The sequence below is a fragment of the Euprymna scolopes genome, chromosome 8 (genome assembly GCF_053919585.1).
Source record: "Euprymna scolopes isolate OS-2025 chromosome 8, ASM5391958v1, whole genome shotgun sequence".
Classification (NCBI taxonomy): Eukaryota; Metazoa; Mollusca; class Cephalopoda; order Sepiida; family Sepiolidae; genus Euprymna; species Euprymna scolopes.
In genome coordinates this window covers 67395341-67416600 of record NC_136489.1, presented here as the reverse complement: position 1 = coordinate 67416600, position 21260 = coordinate 67395341, and the positions used below count along the sequence as shown (strand labels likewise).

Here is a 21260-nt window from a genome sequence, read left to right as displayed (position 1 = left end):
AATAGCAAACTCGACGTAAATACCCCGACTAACCCTGAAAACAGAAAAATCTCACTCTACTCTATAAAGATTCATAGCTTTGGAACTCCTTTCCGTGAATGTACTGACATGCAGAAATTCAAGTGTAATGTAAACAGACATCTCTCTGATCAACTTCTTACATAGTATCCGTTAAATTTGGTCCCAAATAGTAGCCCCTTACATGGCACCACGCCTTGTTAGGGATGATAAAAAAGAGGAAGTTTCAAGAGCCAAATTAAACAAAGTTATGATTAGGGCAATAATAAGAGAATATTCTTTTCATTATTTTGACTCTCGAGTATATATCCGTTAATGTGTTTTTAGAGTGAGTGATGTGGTTCTCGATTGATTAACTGTGTCGGATATATACTCCGGAGTCAAAACAATAAGAATATTCTCTTGTCACATCCCTAGTTATAACATATGCATTTTTGTTTAAATTTTGTTTTCTATTAAACAACGCCTATTGTAACTTAAGCGTAATAAGCTACTGTGATAATGACTAGATTTATGAGGGCAATCCAGGTCGAAAATCGAGCAACAAGACACTCCTTCACATTGCATTACAATGTCTGCAGGGTGGTACGGTCATCATCACCATATTTTATGAACCCCAAGATTCTTTAGTTGACATTGGTTTCCCCAATCTTTTTTTAGTCAGAAACCTTTCTAGTCAGACATCGAATATTACGGGAGGGACCACGAAAATGTATCCAACGCCATAAGTGAAAGTGATTTTTGTGGAACGAACTGGATTCGAACTTGGGACACCCAAGTTTTGAGTCCGAGCTGTTAACCACTAGACTACCGTCACCTCCCGTTCGTACAGTAGGAGAAACAGAAATCACAGAAGTAATTCCAAGGGTGTTGCGAAACGGTAAGTGTTCTAGAAGAAAGAATGACTTCGAGATTAAGTAAAATGATTTATATTGAAGACAATATTGAAGACAATATTAATACAGAGAGTGAGGTTGAACGTCAGTCTGACTGTCAAGTATAAGACCAGGGTTGTTTGAACACCGATAAAATCTAATATATAGAAGGCTATATGTCTTTCTGTCTGTTTGTCTCCATATTTTCAAACTCTATCTCTCCCGAAACTAAAACTCGCAAGGCGGCGACAGGGGCCTCAAATGATTGGATTTTTGTGGACCGTTTTTTTGGGGGTCTTTAACTGGTTAAAATAGTTTTTAAGGGGTGGAAAATGGGTAAAAATTAAAAAAAAAAACCTTATACATTTTGTACATTCACCTTAGTTTATTTTTAATTTTAATCAGTTTATATGCGTGTCATGGTGGTACAGTGGTAACGCCACCAGCTTTGAATGTTGCAGTTTTGTGTTCGGTTTCGATTCTAGCTGATGGCAGGAAAATACGTATTTTACTTTTGAAATCACGATGATATGTATGAAATCTGGACAAATTAAAATATCATATTTAAGCGTATTTTACTACCGGGCAAAGCCGGGCGCCCCCTCCCGCTAGTATATATATAAATATATATATATATTGAGAGAAATTCATTCAGTGTAATTCTGAAGGTTGCACTATAACAAAAGTCAACCACTCCGCATAATGTAGCTATTAGAGTACTACATTTTTCTGCATGTATAGACATCTACAGAGAAAGGGTGTAATATTGCTTTTAGTTGGGCAAGTTGAGGGTTATTGTCGTTGAGGGATTACAAAGGTAGTTCATTGGAGCACATTCTGAGTAAGTACTTGATAAAAAAGGACAGAGAAACAACACTGCGCGAATTGACAGATCTTAGCAGACAGTAAGAAAATACTAATTTAGAAACTCATTTGTGCATCCTATTCAAAGGGGGGAAAGTAGAGGTTGGTGCACCAGTCCAAGCGTGGCAACAATATTCCATGCATATGCGATGGTGGATTTGTAGAGATGATAAATCTTGGTAGGTGCGTGAAGTTTTGTATTCCGCCCAAGGAAGCATATCTTTCGTGCAGCAGACTTTGCAGCCTCTTCTAAATATTTATTCTAATTCATGGTGTCTGAGAATGTCAGGCGGAAGGGCTTAAACTTTCGCAAAGGGTGCTACCTTCTACGATAATCGATATTGTAAAATACATCCATATTTCTATATTGATATTGTATAGTATATACACATTTCTATATACTTTTCTGTACTTATGCAGAATACGGACGATAATCCGCAGCATATTCTGGGTAAGTTATGTAAACCGTCGGAAAATGACGGAACGCTTAGCCAATCACAGCAGCTGATAGTTGGCAAAGGGTACCTTTTCTTTATTAATTTTTTACGGTCTCTTTTTATTAAATTGTTAGATAAAAATACAAAATAAGTAAAAAAGACTTCCACATCCAGATTTTTAGAATATCTTTCTAAATAACGTTATTTAAGCACGGTCCGTAAAATGCATAATTGTTTTTTTTTTTATTGAAAGTATCATACGATGAGTGTTTTCGATTAAAATTGTTTTCTTGTTTGCTAGGGTTTAAAATATTGGCCAGTAGTTTAGGTGAAAAAAAAAAAAACAAAACAAAAAAACAAACAAACAAAAAAACAAAAAAAAAACAAAACAAAAAAAACACACACACACACACAAACAAAACATAAACCCGAAGTTTTCGTTCCGTACGTTTCGGCGATTGACATAACCTGTCTATAATACGCCTATGATAACGCGGTTCGTATTCTGCATAAATACAATCTTTTCTTTTACATTATTTTGAATCTTAATTTTGATGAAAATCTGTATTATCCGTTGAAATAAATAAATTATCGCCTGCATCGTTATACAAATGAACGTAAATTCATTAACTAAAATATCTAAACCAAAGGTTTAAAAAAAAAAATTAGTTTGGATATCTTGAAGTGACCTTCTGGGAATACTACATTCCTCTAAGTATTAAGGAATAATCTTCTAGCATTTTAATAAATTGTCTATAAAGATTGAAACAAAATTTCTAAGAATTGCATAGTTAAGTGTTTTTTGTTTTTATTTATAATGTTAAGAAAGTAGCAAATCGATAAATTAGAGGGAAACGTAAATTAAAAACGATGACCACATTGATGGACACAAAAGAACTTAGAGAAAAGAGTGCAAAAACCAGTCGTAAAGTATAGAGAATATAAATTAAAGTTATATTTGCTGGTTTAACATTTTTATACTTTCTCCTTTCTCGCTAGTCAACTACGACTTAAAGAGTATTACTACTAGCGTTCGTATTTCCTTTCAATTATAATGAAATATTCTAATTTTTAATGTTTTTCTTTTCTATTATCTTCGATTGTTAATAAAAATAGGAGATATAGAGGAAGGTTGGTTTAACATTTACATTCATTAACTAAAATATCTAAAGTTTAAAAAAAATTAGTTTGGATATCTTGGAGCGACCATTTGGGAATACCACATTCCTCTAAATATTAAGGAGTAATCTCCTAACATTTCAATAAATTGACTATTAAAGGTAAAACATAAATTTCTAAGGACTGCACAGTCAAGATTTTCCCTTTATTCATAATAGACATGCTTTCTATGTTAAGAAAGAAGCAAAGGGATTAATTACCTGAATAAGCTCTCGGATCTTCCTTGATGTTGTATATTCCGGCGGCAGATAATCCTCCAGACAGACAGCGCTCACCGAATTGTATTCGTAATCGCTGAAACACATGAAGTGCTTCACAAGTCGGCCGCGTCGCCGATTGCTGGCCAGTTTCTTGGCCTTGTTCGCCCGGATCAGTTCCTTCTTTTTGCGTAAATTGTCCTGCCGTTCTTTCTCTGATGATGACGTACTGCCGGCTTGATGCACGTTGTCATCAGACGTGCCGGCTGACCTGGACGTTGTTGGTGGTGTCGAAGGCACTCTGGGCGGCGTAACATGGTTGAAGATGTCGCAGGCATCGGCGTCCAGGTTATCCTCAGGCCACGCTTCCTCAATGTGAAGCTGGATGCCAGCCAATATGGCCGACTCATCTTTTGTACAGGGAAGCTCTCCGCTTACCACCATCTGCTGGAGCTGTAAAATAATAATAAAAAAATAATAAAATGAATGAAACCAGATTCACTTACAGCAGATTTCGAATATTGATTGTTTTTTCGTATTTTCAAAATAAGAATTCTTTACGTTAAAGGAAAACACAGTAAAATGTTTGGAAGTACATAAACCAAATGATTTGTACCCAGATTTCTGAATGTTTTAGATAAAGATTGATAATTTATATTATTTGGATTATTCGGACTACCATTCCTATATTTAGTGATAGTTCATAGTAATTTATAGTAATAAATAGTAATGTATAATCATAAGTATTACTACTTATGGGCTTCTAAAAAGAAAAAAATATACTAGAATTGTTTGCAAGGACTCGTGGCTCGGTGAATAAATACTTGATAAAATTCAATTGTAAGTTATTGAAGGTTCAATCCTCAGTGCGGCCGGTCTTCAGCATCTTAGTACAGACTAATTAGTCTCCTGCGCGTCATAAGTAAATTGCTTAAATTCGTATTAAGTAAAACAACTGTCAACCACATCGGCAAAAACAAACCCAGCGACAAGTAAAATAGATCTATTGTTGATGTACTAATTGTAATTTCACACAGGATCAGTGAATCTATCGACAGGGAATTTCTCTCTTAAGCAATTGTGCTCGACATATCAAAGGCATATCCGCTTAGCCCATAACAATTTACGTACAACTTTTATTTAGTAAAATTAAACTTTTATGTTAACGGATGGGACAGTATACTTTTTGTTTATTATCTATCGATTCAGATCGCTTCCACAAACTAAAAATAGAGTACTAACTAATAATGACAATAAGAGATTTGGTGTGTAATATAAAATATGGCTTTAAACAAGCGAGATAAAAAAAGGCTATCATGTTTGCATTAGAGCAGTGGTTTCTAACAACAGTGCTGTGGCACATTAGTGTGTCCTAGAATGATTCTGGTGTGCCGCGAAGAGGTTACAGGCTGAAGTCACAAGTTGTTATAAGTGGACAAATGGTTTCATATCGTCATAAGCGGATGTGTTTGTATTAATAAATATTAACACATTATTTGGAGGAAAAACATGATTGGATATTCGTATTATTTGGACACATCAGACAACTGTTCTCATCTTGAGTGTCATTCTCATAACGTTTCGGTCGATGTAACCACCGACCTTGGAACTCAGGAAGTTTTCTGTCGATTCATCGGACTACTGTTCTCAAGATGAGAACAGTAGTCTGATGAATCCAAATAATTCTCATCTGGAAATTTCAGAAACGTAATATGATCGAATATGATAAACTGCTCTCTGATTTATATTTAAGATTCAGTTCATATTTAATTAGGGACAAGTTTAAAAAAAAGTGATGATGAACAACAGTAATTCTATAACTTTATTTAGAAAAAAAACATCGGTTGTATAGTTATGATTACTTGGAATTTGCATTACTGGACTGAAGATGCACAGATTCTTTCCTCGATTTGTATTATGTGGAGTCAAATGTTTTCTAATAAAACAATAATTTTAAGTTTGATGAAAAATACCTTACTACACACCGTAATCTAGCTTTCCAACGCTATTATTTTATTGCAGAACAGGTTTTATGAGTAGAAAATAATGTTTTTTTTTGTATGATACATGTGCCGTGAGAATTGGAAATGCGCAATAACGTGCCATCGTGTAAAAAGTTTGGAAATCATTGCATTAGAGAAAAACGCAGATAAAAAAAAACAAACTCATTCATGGATGCAGAAGAACTTTGAGAAAAACAGCGCACAAAAAAAAAAAGAAAAAAACAAACAAACTAGAGGCTATGGAAATTGAAAATATAAATTTAACTCATTATATTTGCTGGTTTAGCATTTTTATACTTCGCTAACGTTTAGGATAGCCGGAAAAACATGCGCGATTATCAACTACGCAAGGAAATTTATCCGTTTTGTCGTCCATTGAACTCGAGTTGAAGTGCTTAAACCGAGGAAGCGTTATTTTGCAAAGCCAATTTTAGAAATGTTTAGAAATAAGAAAACAGGATTCAAAGTGAGTTTTTTCTTCGTGTAATATCTTTCACTCTTTCTCTCGTTCATGCCTCGACTACGAGTTAACGTGTATTACTACTAGTGTTGATATTTCCATTTAATTTTAATGAAATATTCTAAGTTTTTACTTCTTGATTTCTTTATTATCTTCGACTGTTAATTAAAATAGACGGGGGAGAAAGTGAGATAAATAGAAAAGCAGAAAAACCGTGTGAGTTGAGAGCGTACAACAGTGTGTGAGGGTGAGTGTGATAGATAGGAACTTAAGTGACTTTGTAAGCTAATTAAAAATTGCTGCTAATTTTAAAAATTAAAAGTTTTTTTTAAACGACTCTATATTAAAACTGAGGAATATTTTAGCATGTATTTTATGTGATTAAAATATATGTGAAAAAAGACTTAAGAAAAAAAAATATTGACTAATTCATCTTAGTTTGAAAACAGATTAGGGATTTTCCTTATAAAAATATGATTTTTAGTTAAAAGTTAATAATAAAAAGGGTCCTGAATATGACCTAAAACTATATCCGATGGTGAGTGTGGAGCCACCCTTTAATTGCCATTGCTCCCAGGTCACCTCTGACCCGGAGTGGTAGTACCTGTTAGGGTCCCAACTATGGGTTAAATAGAAACTGACTTGAAAAAAACAAAACAAAAAAAAAACAAAACAAATATATTCTATTAAAAAACTTTTCTTCAAAATCACTGGATTCGGCATTAAATAACCTGGAAAGGGTTGATATGCCGTAAAACAAAAACAACAATAGCTTCATTTAAATGGCAGTAGTTTCTTATTACACCACATCGCACTACTATGCACCTTTAATAAAGTCTGATAGAATTTCATCGCCTGGATGCTCTAAAGGTAATATATTAGTTTCGTACCGATGCAAGCACAACGGATTAGTCTAGTCTGGAACTGGACGCCGAGCTCACATTCTGTCTTGATTGCTGCTACGCTAATTGTACTTGCATGTGAATGGAAAGAGTAGAGGTGTATTGGCAAAGTGGAATATTTGCATGATCATGTTTTGCTGGCTGTACACTTTCGGTAAAATCAACTGTGACAGGCACAGACACGATCGGAAATCTAGACGTTTTGATGTTGAAATTTCAGACACAAGAACAAAGGGAATGTTTTTTTTTTAAGTGCGACTTTTTCGCCGCATGATAAAAAATAAATAAAGGTAAAGCAAATCAAAATCAAGTTATGTGCTGTTATTATATGAACAGATAAAAAAATCCATCTCGTTTGTTGCGTATATTTTCTTCGTAAATGAGAAAAAGAATTTGTGTGCTGCTACAGGGATATCAGATTTGTAAAATGAGAAATCTAACCCTAACTCTAAATAGCCCGCTCATAAACACTTTAAACCCTAACCCTAACCACGAAAAAGAAAAGATCACATCCTTACATGATTGTGATATGCCATTCCCTCACTAGACTCAGTGGTGTAATTGATATCCGCTGTTGCATTCACTTATAGAATTTCGAAAGGTATGAACTCGCGTTCCATAGATCGCTGACGATGGTTGTCACGTTTTGGTATTACATAGCCTGAAAATGCATGGCATGATACGTCATATAACAGATACCAGACTAAATCCCATGCCAGAAACCAAAAAATGATTTATATGCCCTACAATTAATACACCAGAACACAAATCATTACATAACCTGAAAATGGCAGACACACCGGACAACAAGCACAAAAGAGCCAAACTTAGTATCAATCACCTAATTTCATTGACGAATCTATTGTTTGCCTAATATATAGCGTCGCGGATTATTGAGTTAGTTATTGTCAGTTCGAAACCGACTTCGTAATCTAGTGGGTGATGCCCCTTTCTCTTCTCTTCTCACAGAAGAGACGTTTGCGAGCCTGTATCTGCTCTGTCGTTATTTTTATAGCAATTGTTCGACTGAGTTCCAATCTATGATCTCTCCTCGCTAATCTTTCACACACACACACACAAAACTCATTTAGTCCAAATCACTATCTATAATTTCCCTCACTCGCTATCGGTGCCTAAGTCTAAACATGAATTCCATGGACAAAGCTTAGTTATTAGAATTGCCCGCCTTTGGAACTCTGTCTCGCTGGTTTACTTTCAGCTGACTACACTATTGGCATCTTCAAGTCCAACAAGTTCTTATTGAACCGTCTTCGTAAATAATCTAATTATACCAAAGTTCCACCATAAACGATTACCGCACACACATTAACCATTATCCTCGAGAGGCCACAGGGCCTTGACCCCTTCGTAAAAAAATCGATTGTATCTCTTGTGGTCCTTAGTCTAATAAGGAAATATGAACCGACAATTTTGTTTATGAGTAAAATAATAATTTGTGTTCAATTAAATTCATGCTAAGAATGGTATGTTATCAATAAATACTTCCATAAGTTGGTATTGAATAAAATACAAAAGTCTTAAATTTAATAGGTCACGCAGTGTCAGCCAAGCTCCAAGCCCTGTTCCATCACCAAAATGTTGCATCCCTGCTCCAGTTTTACAAGTACTTTAATGAAATGCGCTCTGATGAACTCATAGTACTTATGCCTCCTTGACGTACATACCTCAGATTAACCCGACAAGAAACAAAGTCCCATTTCTTCACTGCTGAGGCCTTAGATAGCGGAAAGCCTTCTACTTTAATAGTTTCTTTCTGCAGACTAGACTTTGTAATTTCCTCCCTGTTTCCTGCTTCCCTCACTGTACTAACCTGAAGAAGTTTAGATGTAATATGAACAGACATCTGGTTACTCAACGCCCCACAGCCCCTTGTTAGACACGCTCCCAAGTAGCAACAAACCTTATTTTGGGTGAAAAATAGTAAAAAGCGTAAAAAAGGGGGCTGTTGATAATCGCCTGTAGAGTCCCTACTGGTAAATGCTGATTAAGGGGCTGCTCGGGTTGTTTTTGTGGCCAATTAGTACTCTTCCTATAAAGCGCTGGCTTTTCAGATCTCATATCCGATCTTGTACCAAATTTTCCTGCCGGTAAAGGGAGCTAAATACCAAGATCAGGTCACGCCATAACAATGTTCACAAGAAAATACTTCATTTGTGCATTAACTCTTTTTGCGATCTGTTATCCTTACTTCAATAGTTGTTGTTGTTTCACTGCGTTTTGACCGACTCATCCTCTGGCCTTATTCAGTTGATTAACTCTGACGGGATAGGAATGCCGAGTCTTGTAACTCATCCCCAGTAATTATGTAATGAAACAACAGCTATGAAGACGAGGGTAACAGTTCGTAAAAAAGAATTAATGCCCAGATTATGAAACATAATCAATAAATAAAAATAATACCATTCGGTACTGACCCGACAATGAAAGACCAGATAAGAATACAATATTGGATTTATATGACTATAAAATCCAACATTGATCCCCCTTTGAGATCCATGGCGCAGTGGCTAGAGGCGTTGATTTCTACGGTTCCAGGTGAGCATTGTCTGAAGATAGCGGTTTCAATCCTACCCAAGTAGGATAGAAGATTAGTAGGCCAAAATGTGGCGCGACAACAATTATGGAAGGCAGTAATAAACGAGGATGAGTTACAAGGCTCGATATTCCTATTCCTGAAGAAGGTCAGAGAATAAGTTGATCGGAACGTAGGGAAACAACAACAACAATGAGGATAACAGTTAGCTAAATAAATAAATAAATGCACATATTTTGAAACCTCATCTAAAAGAATTAAAAAAATACTGCGTTGTTCACATTACTCACTCTATGCCTCGTCAGTTTTCTTTCGATAAATGTAAGTACACGGCGACACTCGGGGTAATTGCATTATCTTTTTTGGTTTCCTTTTATACGATAAAAAAATTGTTATCATAAATCATCTTTCGTCATATTTCCACTTTATCGAATACATAACAATTTTCGTTAATGCAACCTTCTCTAAAATTAAAGGTCTCTTAGAAAAAAAGTTAAACTTTTATTTATTTATTTCTGTTCGTAGTTTTAACATGTTTCCAGTAAATTACAACCAGTAACAATACGTGCATAGGTATTTCAATAAGACGAAAAGGTTTCGTTCGCTTTGTTCGATTTTCAGGGTAAAACGTTTTAGTGTAGATTTTGCTAAGTGATCTCGTTGCATTTTCGAAGCAAAATGTTTTCTTGTTTTTATCTTTCATGTGTGTGTGCGCGCGTGTATACGTTCAGTACGTGTTAATGTGTTTGCATGCGATTTTCTGCGGACATTAATATGTGCATATGTGACTTTGTTCGTTTTTTTATTTTATTTCTAGGGTAAAAACATTGTAGTATAGATCTCACTGAATAATCTCGTTAAATTTCGAAATACATTTTTTCTCGTTATATCTTTCGTGTGTTTGTGTGTGTGTGTGTGTGTGCGTGCGCGTGCATATATGCGTATACACATATCTAACAGTATGTATATGCACTTCTGCGCATAAATGCATGCATTTGTGAAATCTTATGTACGTATGCACGTATGTATAGTGTACTCTAATGCCCTGTGCTGATTGGTTCACTTTACGGAGCAGAGAAGACACTCGAAGATTTCAGCGAATCAAAGTTCATGCGTGTTTCTTGTAGATGAGTTCACTTAGTGCACGGAGAATGGATAAACAGACACTATTCAATTCTCTTTCATACGATAGCCACGTTCTAATCCCCCTTCTCTCTCCATCTATTTATGAAACAGGCAAGTAAACCAAATGCGGAATGTCAGTAAAGATACAATCAATGAACCAGAGATGAGCTTAACTGAATTCTTCGTGAAATACACTAAAACTGGGATGAACATGAATTCCTAACCACTGAAATCCTGGGTTGAATCGACTAGTTTGTTTGTTTGACGGTATACCAAGCTTCTTGAGTGATTTAATATCGACACATATCAAATACTAGTTGATTTCGCAATTTAATTCCCATTCACTACTTGGGATCGATAAAACGAAACTAATTGATAAAAAAAGATAGCGAAAACTACTGTTATTGCTACCTCAAGCCTAAGCCTCCATTCACTCACATAACTAAATAAATGTAATATTTTTGGATCTTTGAAAAAAAAAATGTTCGTTTTGTAAATTAAATACAATCTAAGTTCAACCTTTAAAAGGTAAATAAAATATTAATTTGTGTAAAAATGATATTACAAAATTGATCCCCCCTCTCTCGCGAACATGCATAAGTTTTACTGAGATAAACAAGATATAGGAATCTACGATACATTTAATAAAAATGTTTCATTTTATGAAAAAATCAAATATTAAATGATATTTATTAGATAATATTGAGTGTCTGAAGCAGAAGGAGTTGACAGCGTTAAAACTTAATTCTAAATTGTTAGCCGGTATCAAAAAAAAAAAAAAAAAAATCAGCATCTTTGAAAGAGTGATGTCAGTCCTGAATACTGCCACCATATCCTATGGGTTACAAATTCTACAAATTAGATACGCAATATTCATTTTAAAGATACCAATCAAAATATGAAATTCATATTTTTGCAAGTGTTGCCATATCATTTGCCAACATTCTATACTTTTATGTTTTGCTTAAACCAAATCCCACCAATCTAACTCCTTACTGATTCATTCCATTTTCTTAGCACTATGAAAAAACGGCAAAAGTTAACATATAAAATGTTTGTATCAAATCTTATTACACGCCAAATTATCAGATTATTAAAAAAAAAAGATAGTTACAAGATTATGACTAACTGATTTAAAAGCCGCGTTTGTTAAATAATAATCTCTAGAAAAAAGTTCTATTTCTTGTAATAATATATATTAAGCAGTTCCCCTTATTTGTCTACAAAAATAGTCATTTTTTATTCACGTTCTGATCGGAACTAATATTGCATTGATTATTCTATTGAAGAACATTCTATTGTTTACTTATATAATGATGTTTTCAACTGCCGTGGAATTTCCACGGGTTCTGCTAATATAGATAAATATGTGTACTTTCATCCAGTCACACAAAAGTTAGCGTGTCAAGCTTGTGTCTTTTAAATCTATTTCTAGTGATGAGGGTAAGTGAGAAAGCAAATAGCAAATAAGACAAACACATGCACACTATTGAAAAAAATCTTTCCTCAACTTTTAAAAGGTAAATGTAACATTATGTCAAACTTACCCAACCTCTCTCAGACATACATGACTTTCAGTGAGATAAATAGAGGATCGATTGCTTAAACTGAGTCCACGACATATTTTGTCGATAATGACAAATATGTCAATTAAATATTGATTATTCAAAGCATGAGCAGTCGACAGCTTAAAAACATAATTCCGAATCGTTGACCGGTATGGAGCTTTGAAAAATCAGCAATAGTCAATGCTACTCTGACTCCATGTCTTCTTTCACCTTCTTATTTGTTTCTCTCCTCCTGTTATATAGTCGAGGAACAGAAGAAAAATAAACTGCTATCTACCCATCTATCTATCTATCAATCTATCCGTTTATCAATATATCTATATTTGTATCTGTTTATCTAACTATCAAGCTATTTATCTATCTATTGATCTTTCTATCTATTTAACTGGAAGTAAAGAAGAGAATAGAACTATGTTTTGATATATTATCAAAACATGTCAAAACTAGGTGACCGATCAAGTTGCACCGGAAGATATCTGACCAGCTTATCGGAAGTAACGGGTCATTGTTACGTGTTCTATTTAACTGGGAAGATAGTTGAGTTGGATTGAGGATGTTAACAGATGATCTGAAAGCTGTCTCCTCCCGAGGGAAGGGGAAGAATCTCAGATATAGGACGTGTAAGAACTAATTACCTAAGCAAAGATCGTCGATCACTCCTTTGCTAATGTCGACTAACTGGGAGAAATAAAAATGTAAAAATACACAGCGTCTTGGTCTCTCTTTGAAACATCTATGTTTACATGGAATCCTTCTCGCCAAGATTGGTTGAATATCTTTCAGAGAAAAAGCAGCAGAAAAACAGGTACGTCGTCAATTTATGTGTTTATGTATGTATATCTGGCACAAATGCACACATATCAACATCTAAATGAAATTATGACGGAGCATGAAACAGACATTTATGCATATATTTATATATAAGAACATATGGCTCAGATAGTGAAGAAGCCCACTATAAACATTAGTAACACGTTACACACAATCTCACGACATTAATATGAACACAACACCATACGTAACATATGTCTGTTGGTATCGATTATGTACTATAAAATAAGTCTGTTTGATGCGATTATATAACATGTTTCGAATTAGTGACAACATAACATGTCTGTTTAATTACTACGCAACATACGTCAGTTTTATTATATAACACTCCTACCTACTCTTCTGCATACTACGAATCGAGCAGAACACACATGCGTTCATTTTTATGATCACCCGCTCTACCATTACACGTGAAACTACGATTACAGCGGGTATCCACTGTCTCTCAAAACTGGACAAAGGTCCAGACGATAATGAAAGTGATGAAAAAGATAATCAGACAATTTTTTATCAGGCAGGCAACCCTAATCGAAAAATCCCAAACCGTCTTTTGTTTTCACTAACGTTTTATAATTTTCTTATATATTATACTGCTGCACATTTTGATTTATATTCACTACTTTAAATCAACGAAACGAAACAAAGCGAGAAGTAAACAGACAATGCCATTGCAATCTCAACTTATGTTCTTTTTCTCATTCAATGCTCTACATAATACTACACACCAATTATTACTTTCCGAGCATCAGAAACCTTATTTTTATAAGATGTAAATACGATTTGAATTCAGCATTTAAAAGTTAAATGAAATAATTATTCGTTTAAAAATGCTATTTCCAACTTAAGGCACGCCTCATCTTTCTCTTACATATGATTAACTTTCAATAAGAGCAACAGAACATGCATTGGTTATATAAGAGTTAACGATATATTCAATAAAAAAACGGAATTTACAAAACAAAAAGTTAAGATTTAGTATTCGAAACAGCTGCAGCCTGGGGTGGGCAGCTAAGTGGTTAATGATACGGACTGATAACCTGGGTGTCCCAAGATCAAATCCAGTTTGGTCTACAAAACTCTTTCACTTAGGGATGTTAGCAACCTTTATATGATCCTGCCTTATGACTTCCTAGAAACAATTCTAACTAGAGAGATATCGTAGAATGAATGCCGACAATAATCACGTTTAACAACAACAACAACAACAACAACCGACGCCGAGAGTTTAAAAACTGAATTCTGAATTGTTGAGCGGTATGAAACTTTGAAAGAAACTCATCACCCTCTCGTCCAACCCCCTCTTCTTCATACCGCGCATCAAGACGGACACAGAGACATTCACTTTCATTGTATGAATAAGAAAATAATCGTTTTATACGATACATTAAAAACATGTTATATTTTATCAATATATGTAGTACAATGTAATGTTTTAATATTGAAATATGTTTTCGACAGTATCTTATTGGAAGTGATAAGCAAACAACATGAACTGACGATCTGGGTGTTTCAAGATCGAATCCAGTTTGTTCCACAAAATCACTTTCATTTAGGGATGTTGGCAATCCCTCCCGTAAATACTCGACGTATTATCTAGAAAAAATTCTGACAAGAAAAAAATCGGCAAAAGCAATGGCAAAAATAGTATCATCAAATTCACACGGTATGAATGTAGATGTTGTTTTTTGATGCTGATGTTTGTGTCGGTAACATCGCTAAATAAGAGAAACAACTTAATCGATTCGAAATCCAATCGAATCAATTGATTTTACTTACATTGTATTGTTTTACATTATACTACATTTTTATGTTAATGTTTGTGCAGGTAATATCAATAAACTAACGATTTATTTAGTTCGCAAGCCTGGGAATAGACGAATGAAAAAAAAACTCATATAGGAATCAACGACTCGGTTCTATTAACGAGCCAATACGCCTACAAAAGGCCGAAATTGTAGAAATTACTAATCTCACAAATTGTGCTTTAGGCAGTTTCATTACTGGGGTACGAGTTCGAATCATCAATTTTAACTTTCTGGTATACTTTTTTAATCCTCTTTCCTGTGGATTAAATGGATCGCCTATGTAGTGATATTAACAGAGCAAATATTGGCATCAACAAAAAAGCAGTATAATGCATTACGAAAGATTGTAAGTAGATATGATAGATTTGTGTTTCTGAATTATTTTTACGTAAGGATTGATTATTTGGATTATTCGGACTACTCATCTCATCTGTGTATTGTTCTCATAACTTTTCGAGTGATGTAATCTCCAACGTATAATCAGTTGCCATAACATTTTGGACACTTACGAATCTACAACTGAAACATCTATTCCGTGTACGCAGCCACATTCAGTATGGGATGTTGTATTCCGTCATATATTATTTAATTCTTGTTTATTAATCGTTCATTTAATTTTAATTTTTGTCCACTGTGTATGCAGGAGGACCTTGTGCGTCACCTTGCATCAAACTACCAGATGTTTATTCTTCTGGCCAGATGAGTGTCTGTATCAATATACTGAGTCTTATTTCTTCTGGTAATGTGTTAAGTCCAGTATTCTACGCCATTTCAAATCTTTCGACTCTCTTTACATAAAGCTGCCGATGCGAAGTTGTCGGAGTCGTAAACTGGTTAAGAACCCAATATTTATTTTACACTGCAATATTCTATTTGTGTTTAATTTATACTTTGTTCGAACTTACATAACAAACTGCTACCAGTGTTGTATGTTGATGTCTTAATTAAAAAAAATCATATGCAGGTTATATTTTTATTGAACAGGTAAAGCCAGAGAATGTAGGAGACAAGGAGTTAACAGAAATTGATTTCTGGGATTCGTTAGCCAGCTCCTTTTCTGCCGATCTAATTTGATGTAGCATTTTTGGACACCCACAAATCTACAACTTAAAAATTTATTCCGCCTACGCACTCAATATAGTCATGCCGACTATCGCACGTTTCGTCTAGTCATTTCAGCAACGGGTTAATTGTTCTCCACTCTGTCTATAGGAGAACCTTGCGGTTGTCTTTGGATCAAATCATCAAATTTTAATCCTTTCGTCAAGGTGGGTGTCTGTATCAATCTATTATGTTTTATTTCTTCTGGTGATGTATTAGGTTCAGTACTCTACGCCCGACATTCAACGCTATCATAAATCTTTTGACTTTCTTCACATAAATGCTCGTTTTCTGTTTGGAGCACTTAAAATGCAAGCTGTATATTATAAATAGATCCTTATCGACGTTCAAAACTTGTGTTTTGATAAAAGCAACAATCTTCGGTCGAATCCACCTCTTTATTCGTTCAGTTCCTTCGTACTTGGATCGTTCCCTTGCTCAATCATTACGGACACATATTACCATCTAAAACTATCGATTCAAATTGATAACGGCAACTTTTTACAGTAGACCAAATAAAAAGGATTTATATTCGAGAAATTGCGAGCGAATGCACAAATATAAATCCGATAGAGCATGCGCAGTTATTCTGAATCCATTTCACCTTTAAGTTTTCAAAGCTGTTTTAACATGATACGTCGCTTAACAAAGATAAAATAAAATAACTCTTCAAAGAAAACAGAAGAAAAATGGCTTTGACCTTCCAGAAAATCACGATCTCCTAAGACTTGATCTTGAATTTTGATTTAGAATTTACGCCGAGTTATATTATTTTATCTTTTTGATACGGAAATAACGCAGTATCGATACAGAAAGAAAAAAGTGTCTTTTGAAAAGGAACGTGCTTTATGGTTCAGCGTTGAAGGGTGCGGTAGCTTGAGAAAACCTTGTTGTTGCATTTGACGTCAGTTTTACTTTGTTTTACCACACGAAGCTTGGCAGTTATCGATTGATCGCATTTTCTTAGAAAAGAATTCGTTACTTGCAATTTCTAGCGAAATTCTACACACATCCTATTATTATCGTAGATTATCTATTAGTGACAGGGATTGTTCGAATATGTTTCACGATTCCGACACAATTACTGATTCCGATTCTTTTAATTTTTCTAGATATGGAGCTTTTTTATTATTTTTTTCGAGGGGGGGGTCGGATTACCGAAGAAATAAACAGTATAATAAGAGCATATTATTTCGCATACAAATACATTTGTGGGAGAAATCTATAGATTTTGGTTTTACTAATAGTTTAAAATCAATAAATATTTATTGTACCATCATTAATACAAGCCGTGAGAAATTAAATAAAATAAATAAAATAAAAACAACAACAAAAGAATCGTTTTTGGCATCGGAAAATAGGCACAATTTTTTCCGATTCCGATATCTCAAGCAGATCCACTTTTTTGATTCCCGATTCCGACTTCGAATAATCGATCCAACACAATTCTCTATATTAAATGCAACTGTACATCTCTCTGTGTTTGTTTGGTTGTTCACGAACTCACCTTAGGGTTTACTCGATAGAACACAATAACTATATTAATTCTGAAGCTTCACAATTCTGAGTACTTGGTTTAATATATTTTATCTGGATAAATAAATGCTACAGCTTTATAGTGAGGTCTTCGTTGAAGCTTCGCATCTATGAGAAAGAAAATACGCTTTACTTTGTTGTTTTTTTTATTTATAACTTAGTACATCATCTACTGCAGTTCTTAAGAAAATATAGGTGGGCCACGGGAGGTAGCTTAATGACTTGAGTTTTCAAGAATTAATTTTTATTAATGTTACTTTAATTATATAAAATCGAAAACCTCACTCTTATTACGGACTAATAATAACTGCTGACGTTTCCTCGTGTCTGGGTGACAGCAAGTCTCCCCAGATTTCCAGTACACTCCACCTACAACTCTTCTAATGAGTTTATATTATCGCAACAGCCGCTTGTCATTGATTTCAGGCTGGCAGCAACCATTAGTCTTCACTGGAATTTGAGTGGGAATAATTCTTCTTAAAATCCCAGTTCTATTTTAACTTCTTCAATGGACGTCTGCTTAGTGCTCTCCCTTTTGAGTTAACCCCCCCCATAACCCTTCACAGCAACATTGTGTTATCAACCGACACTAGTGTTATTTTAAATATATACGTATTTATGTGATTTTTATTTTATCCACTAATCGGTTTATTAATTATTTGATTTATTAATTATTTGATTTATTAATTATTTGATTTTATTACTTACTAGCAGTTCAGTCCGGCTTTACTCGGACCCTATGTGCTGTTCATAATTTTATGTGCATATATATATATATATATATATATATATATATATATATATATATATATATATATATATATTAAAAAGTTTAAACCTACATAAAAAATTTCAAGTGTTTAGACCCAAAATTGGCGGAGGAGTTTGATAGGATCTGCAAAGGTCAACTCTGTAAATTTGACCTCTTGACAGCCAAATTTTCGCCCAAAACCTGATTGAAAAGTTTGCTGCATGTCTGAATACCCTTTATGTAAAATTTCAAATGTTTAGACTCAAAATTGACTGAATAGTTTGATAGAGACCGTAAAGGTCAAATCTTTTGAACTTTGACCCGTTGGCAGCTAAATTTTCGGCCAATACCCTATTAAAAAGTTTGCGCTATATCTAAATACAATTTATGTAATATTTCAAATGTTTAGACGAAAAATTGGCTGAGTAATTTGGTAGAGACCGCAGAGGTCAACTTTTTAAAACTTTGATCGCAATTTGAACCCCTTAACATTTGTTGCTTTGGGCTCAAATCAAATTAAAAAGCTTGATCCATGTCCAAGTAACCTACATCTAAAATTGATCGCCCTTGGGGGCCCGTGGTGCAGTGGATAGGGACGTTGAATCTCTATGGTTCCAGGTGAAAATTGTCTGAAAACAGCGGTTTCAATCCTACTAAAAGCTGACCAGAGGCTTACTTGGCCAAAACGTTGTGAGACGACAAAAACTATGGCAGTAATTGCTGAAAATATAGTCAGGAGATTCGAAGTTCCTATCCGTCGCGGTTACCACCTGACGAAAGCCAGAGGAATAGTTGGCCGAAACGTCGTGAAACAACACTTAAGAAAGATGAGGATAATAGTCCGCAATAAATAAATTAATACGGAACCAGTGTTGGATTCAGCGATATTGTCGAGCAGGATAGCGCATGGAATTACAGATTTTTGGTCTAGTTAGAAAAAGCTTCCCTCAAGTGATGTTGCTATTTCAGTTTCTTCAACAATGAAGCTTCACAAAAGTTCGAACACACAATTGATGATTCTGTAAGAATCGTTATCGTCGCTGTCGTCATAATTGTCATGATCAGAAGAAAAAGTAAGAGAAGAAAAAAAAAAGAGAAGATGCAGAAAAAGAAGAATAAGCACAAGAACATAAATGTAGTTCAAACGACTTAGATTAATAATAGCCATATTCACCACATAACAAAATCACACACCATCTTCGAATAAAGATTATCAGCGTTTCTTAAAACTAAAGCATATAATTGCTTTTCTCCACAAGACGTTAGTGACTTTTACATCACACTTGAGAGAAAAAATGATGTTTATAAAGTCAAAGGATGTAGGAATGTTACGCATAGAAAAAACAGTCATTAGTACCTCAAGAGGCGACTGTGATTTCCTGATAAACTTAAGGGCAATTTGAAACAGATGATTCCGTTACTAATATTAATAATAATAATGATGATACTACTACTACTACTACTACTACTACTACAACTGAGAAAATGATATTACTATTATTAAAAAAAAGAATGTACCATCACTACTACTACTCATCATAATAATACTCGTACTCCAACTGTAACTACTACGACTACTAATAAACTGGGTGTCCATTATATATATATATATATATATATATATATATATATATATATATATATATATATATATATACATACATTATAATTCTCAGAAAATTTAGATAAGTCATCGGTACGGCTGGTTTCAAACCTGATAATAGGGAACCGTTTTAGGTCCCCTTATCAAGCCGATACTGAGATAAAATAAATTCAGATTTATGATAGGTTATGAAAAGGAAGAGGTGTAAAGAGATAGCTTCGAATTTGGGGGTACCAAAACGAAAGTAAAATATGATGAAAGTAAAAATAAAATACATAAACCCCATAATTTATTATACTTTAACACTTATCCAATATTCTGTGGATCTTTATTAAAAAAATCTGGTTAAACTTTGTGACATATTTCCATTCTATGGAAGTCAGGCGCGAACGAACACCCCATAATTTTATTATACCATATTTCTTCAAACTGAAACATAATTACCAAAGTATACTTACGCAGATAGATCTGAAAAGTCTTTATTAAAGTTTGTGCCTACTTCCATTCTATGGAGGCCAGGCGCGAACGCAGACCCCACGATTTTATTATACCATCCCTATTTAAATTAAAACATACTTATCAAAGTATTATTATGTACATATATATCAAAAACACTTGTAAACGCTTAACATTTTTTTATTTTATTTCCATACTTTGTGGACTAGGCGCGTACGAAGACCCCACAATTTTAAGGAATCATTATTATGCCAGATCAAACATACCCATTCCTGTGTCTCGATACATCTTTGATCATTATATGTGATCAATTTTCTATAATGATCAGCCATATAGGAGCCTATTCGTGACCAGACACACAGACGTTCAGATTTATATTATATTATATATATATATATATATATATATATATATATGTGTGTGTGTGTGTGTGCGTGTGTGTGTATAACTATTATATATTTTCCAGGAATTGAAGGAAGCTATATATATATATATATATATATATATATATATATATATATATATATATATATATATATATATATACTAGCATGGGTGCTGGGCGTTGCCTGGGTGTTTGAGTGTTGCGTTAAGCAAAAAAAAAAGTGGTAGTAGGAAAGCAGGCTGAAACCCGTATCGTGAAGGAGAAAAAGAACGGAGAAAAAATCTGACGTCTTTGCTGTTACGACCACCGTCAAACCGGAAGTGACGTAGGTTTAAATTAAGGCTGGAAATCGAAAGAGGGGATGACTTTCGAAAATACCGGCGAAAAAAGCAACCCCTTCCTGTTGAAAAGGGCCCAGTTTAGGGTGCAGAAATTAAAGTTTTAAGCCAATTTTTCGGTATTTGTCGTCTGGAGGGTTGAACATCAAAACAATACTGATCTTGTGAAAACCCGTCGCCTCTGTGGAAAGTTTTAGGCAGACATGCAAAGATACATACATAGATTTATATATTTGTAGCTCACAATTTCGACAGAAACCGATTAAAAAGCT

General features: G+C 34.3%; 1 protein-coding gene across 1 annotated transcript in view; it reads right to left on the bottom strand.

The window, feature by feature from the left end:
* Positions 1–21260, bottom strand: part of LOC145283595 (uncharacterized) — a 3312299-nt gene that overhangs the window by 325258 nt on the left and 2965781 nt on the right. Inside the window, exon 13 of the mRNA XM_080132527.1 lies at positions 3574–4023. Coding sequence (XP_079988653.1) covers positions 3574–4023 — 450 coding nt within the window. The remainder of the gene's footprint in view (positions 1–3573; positions 4024–21260) is intronic.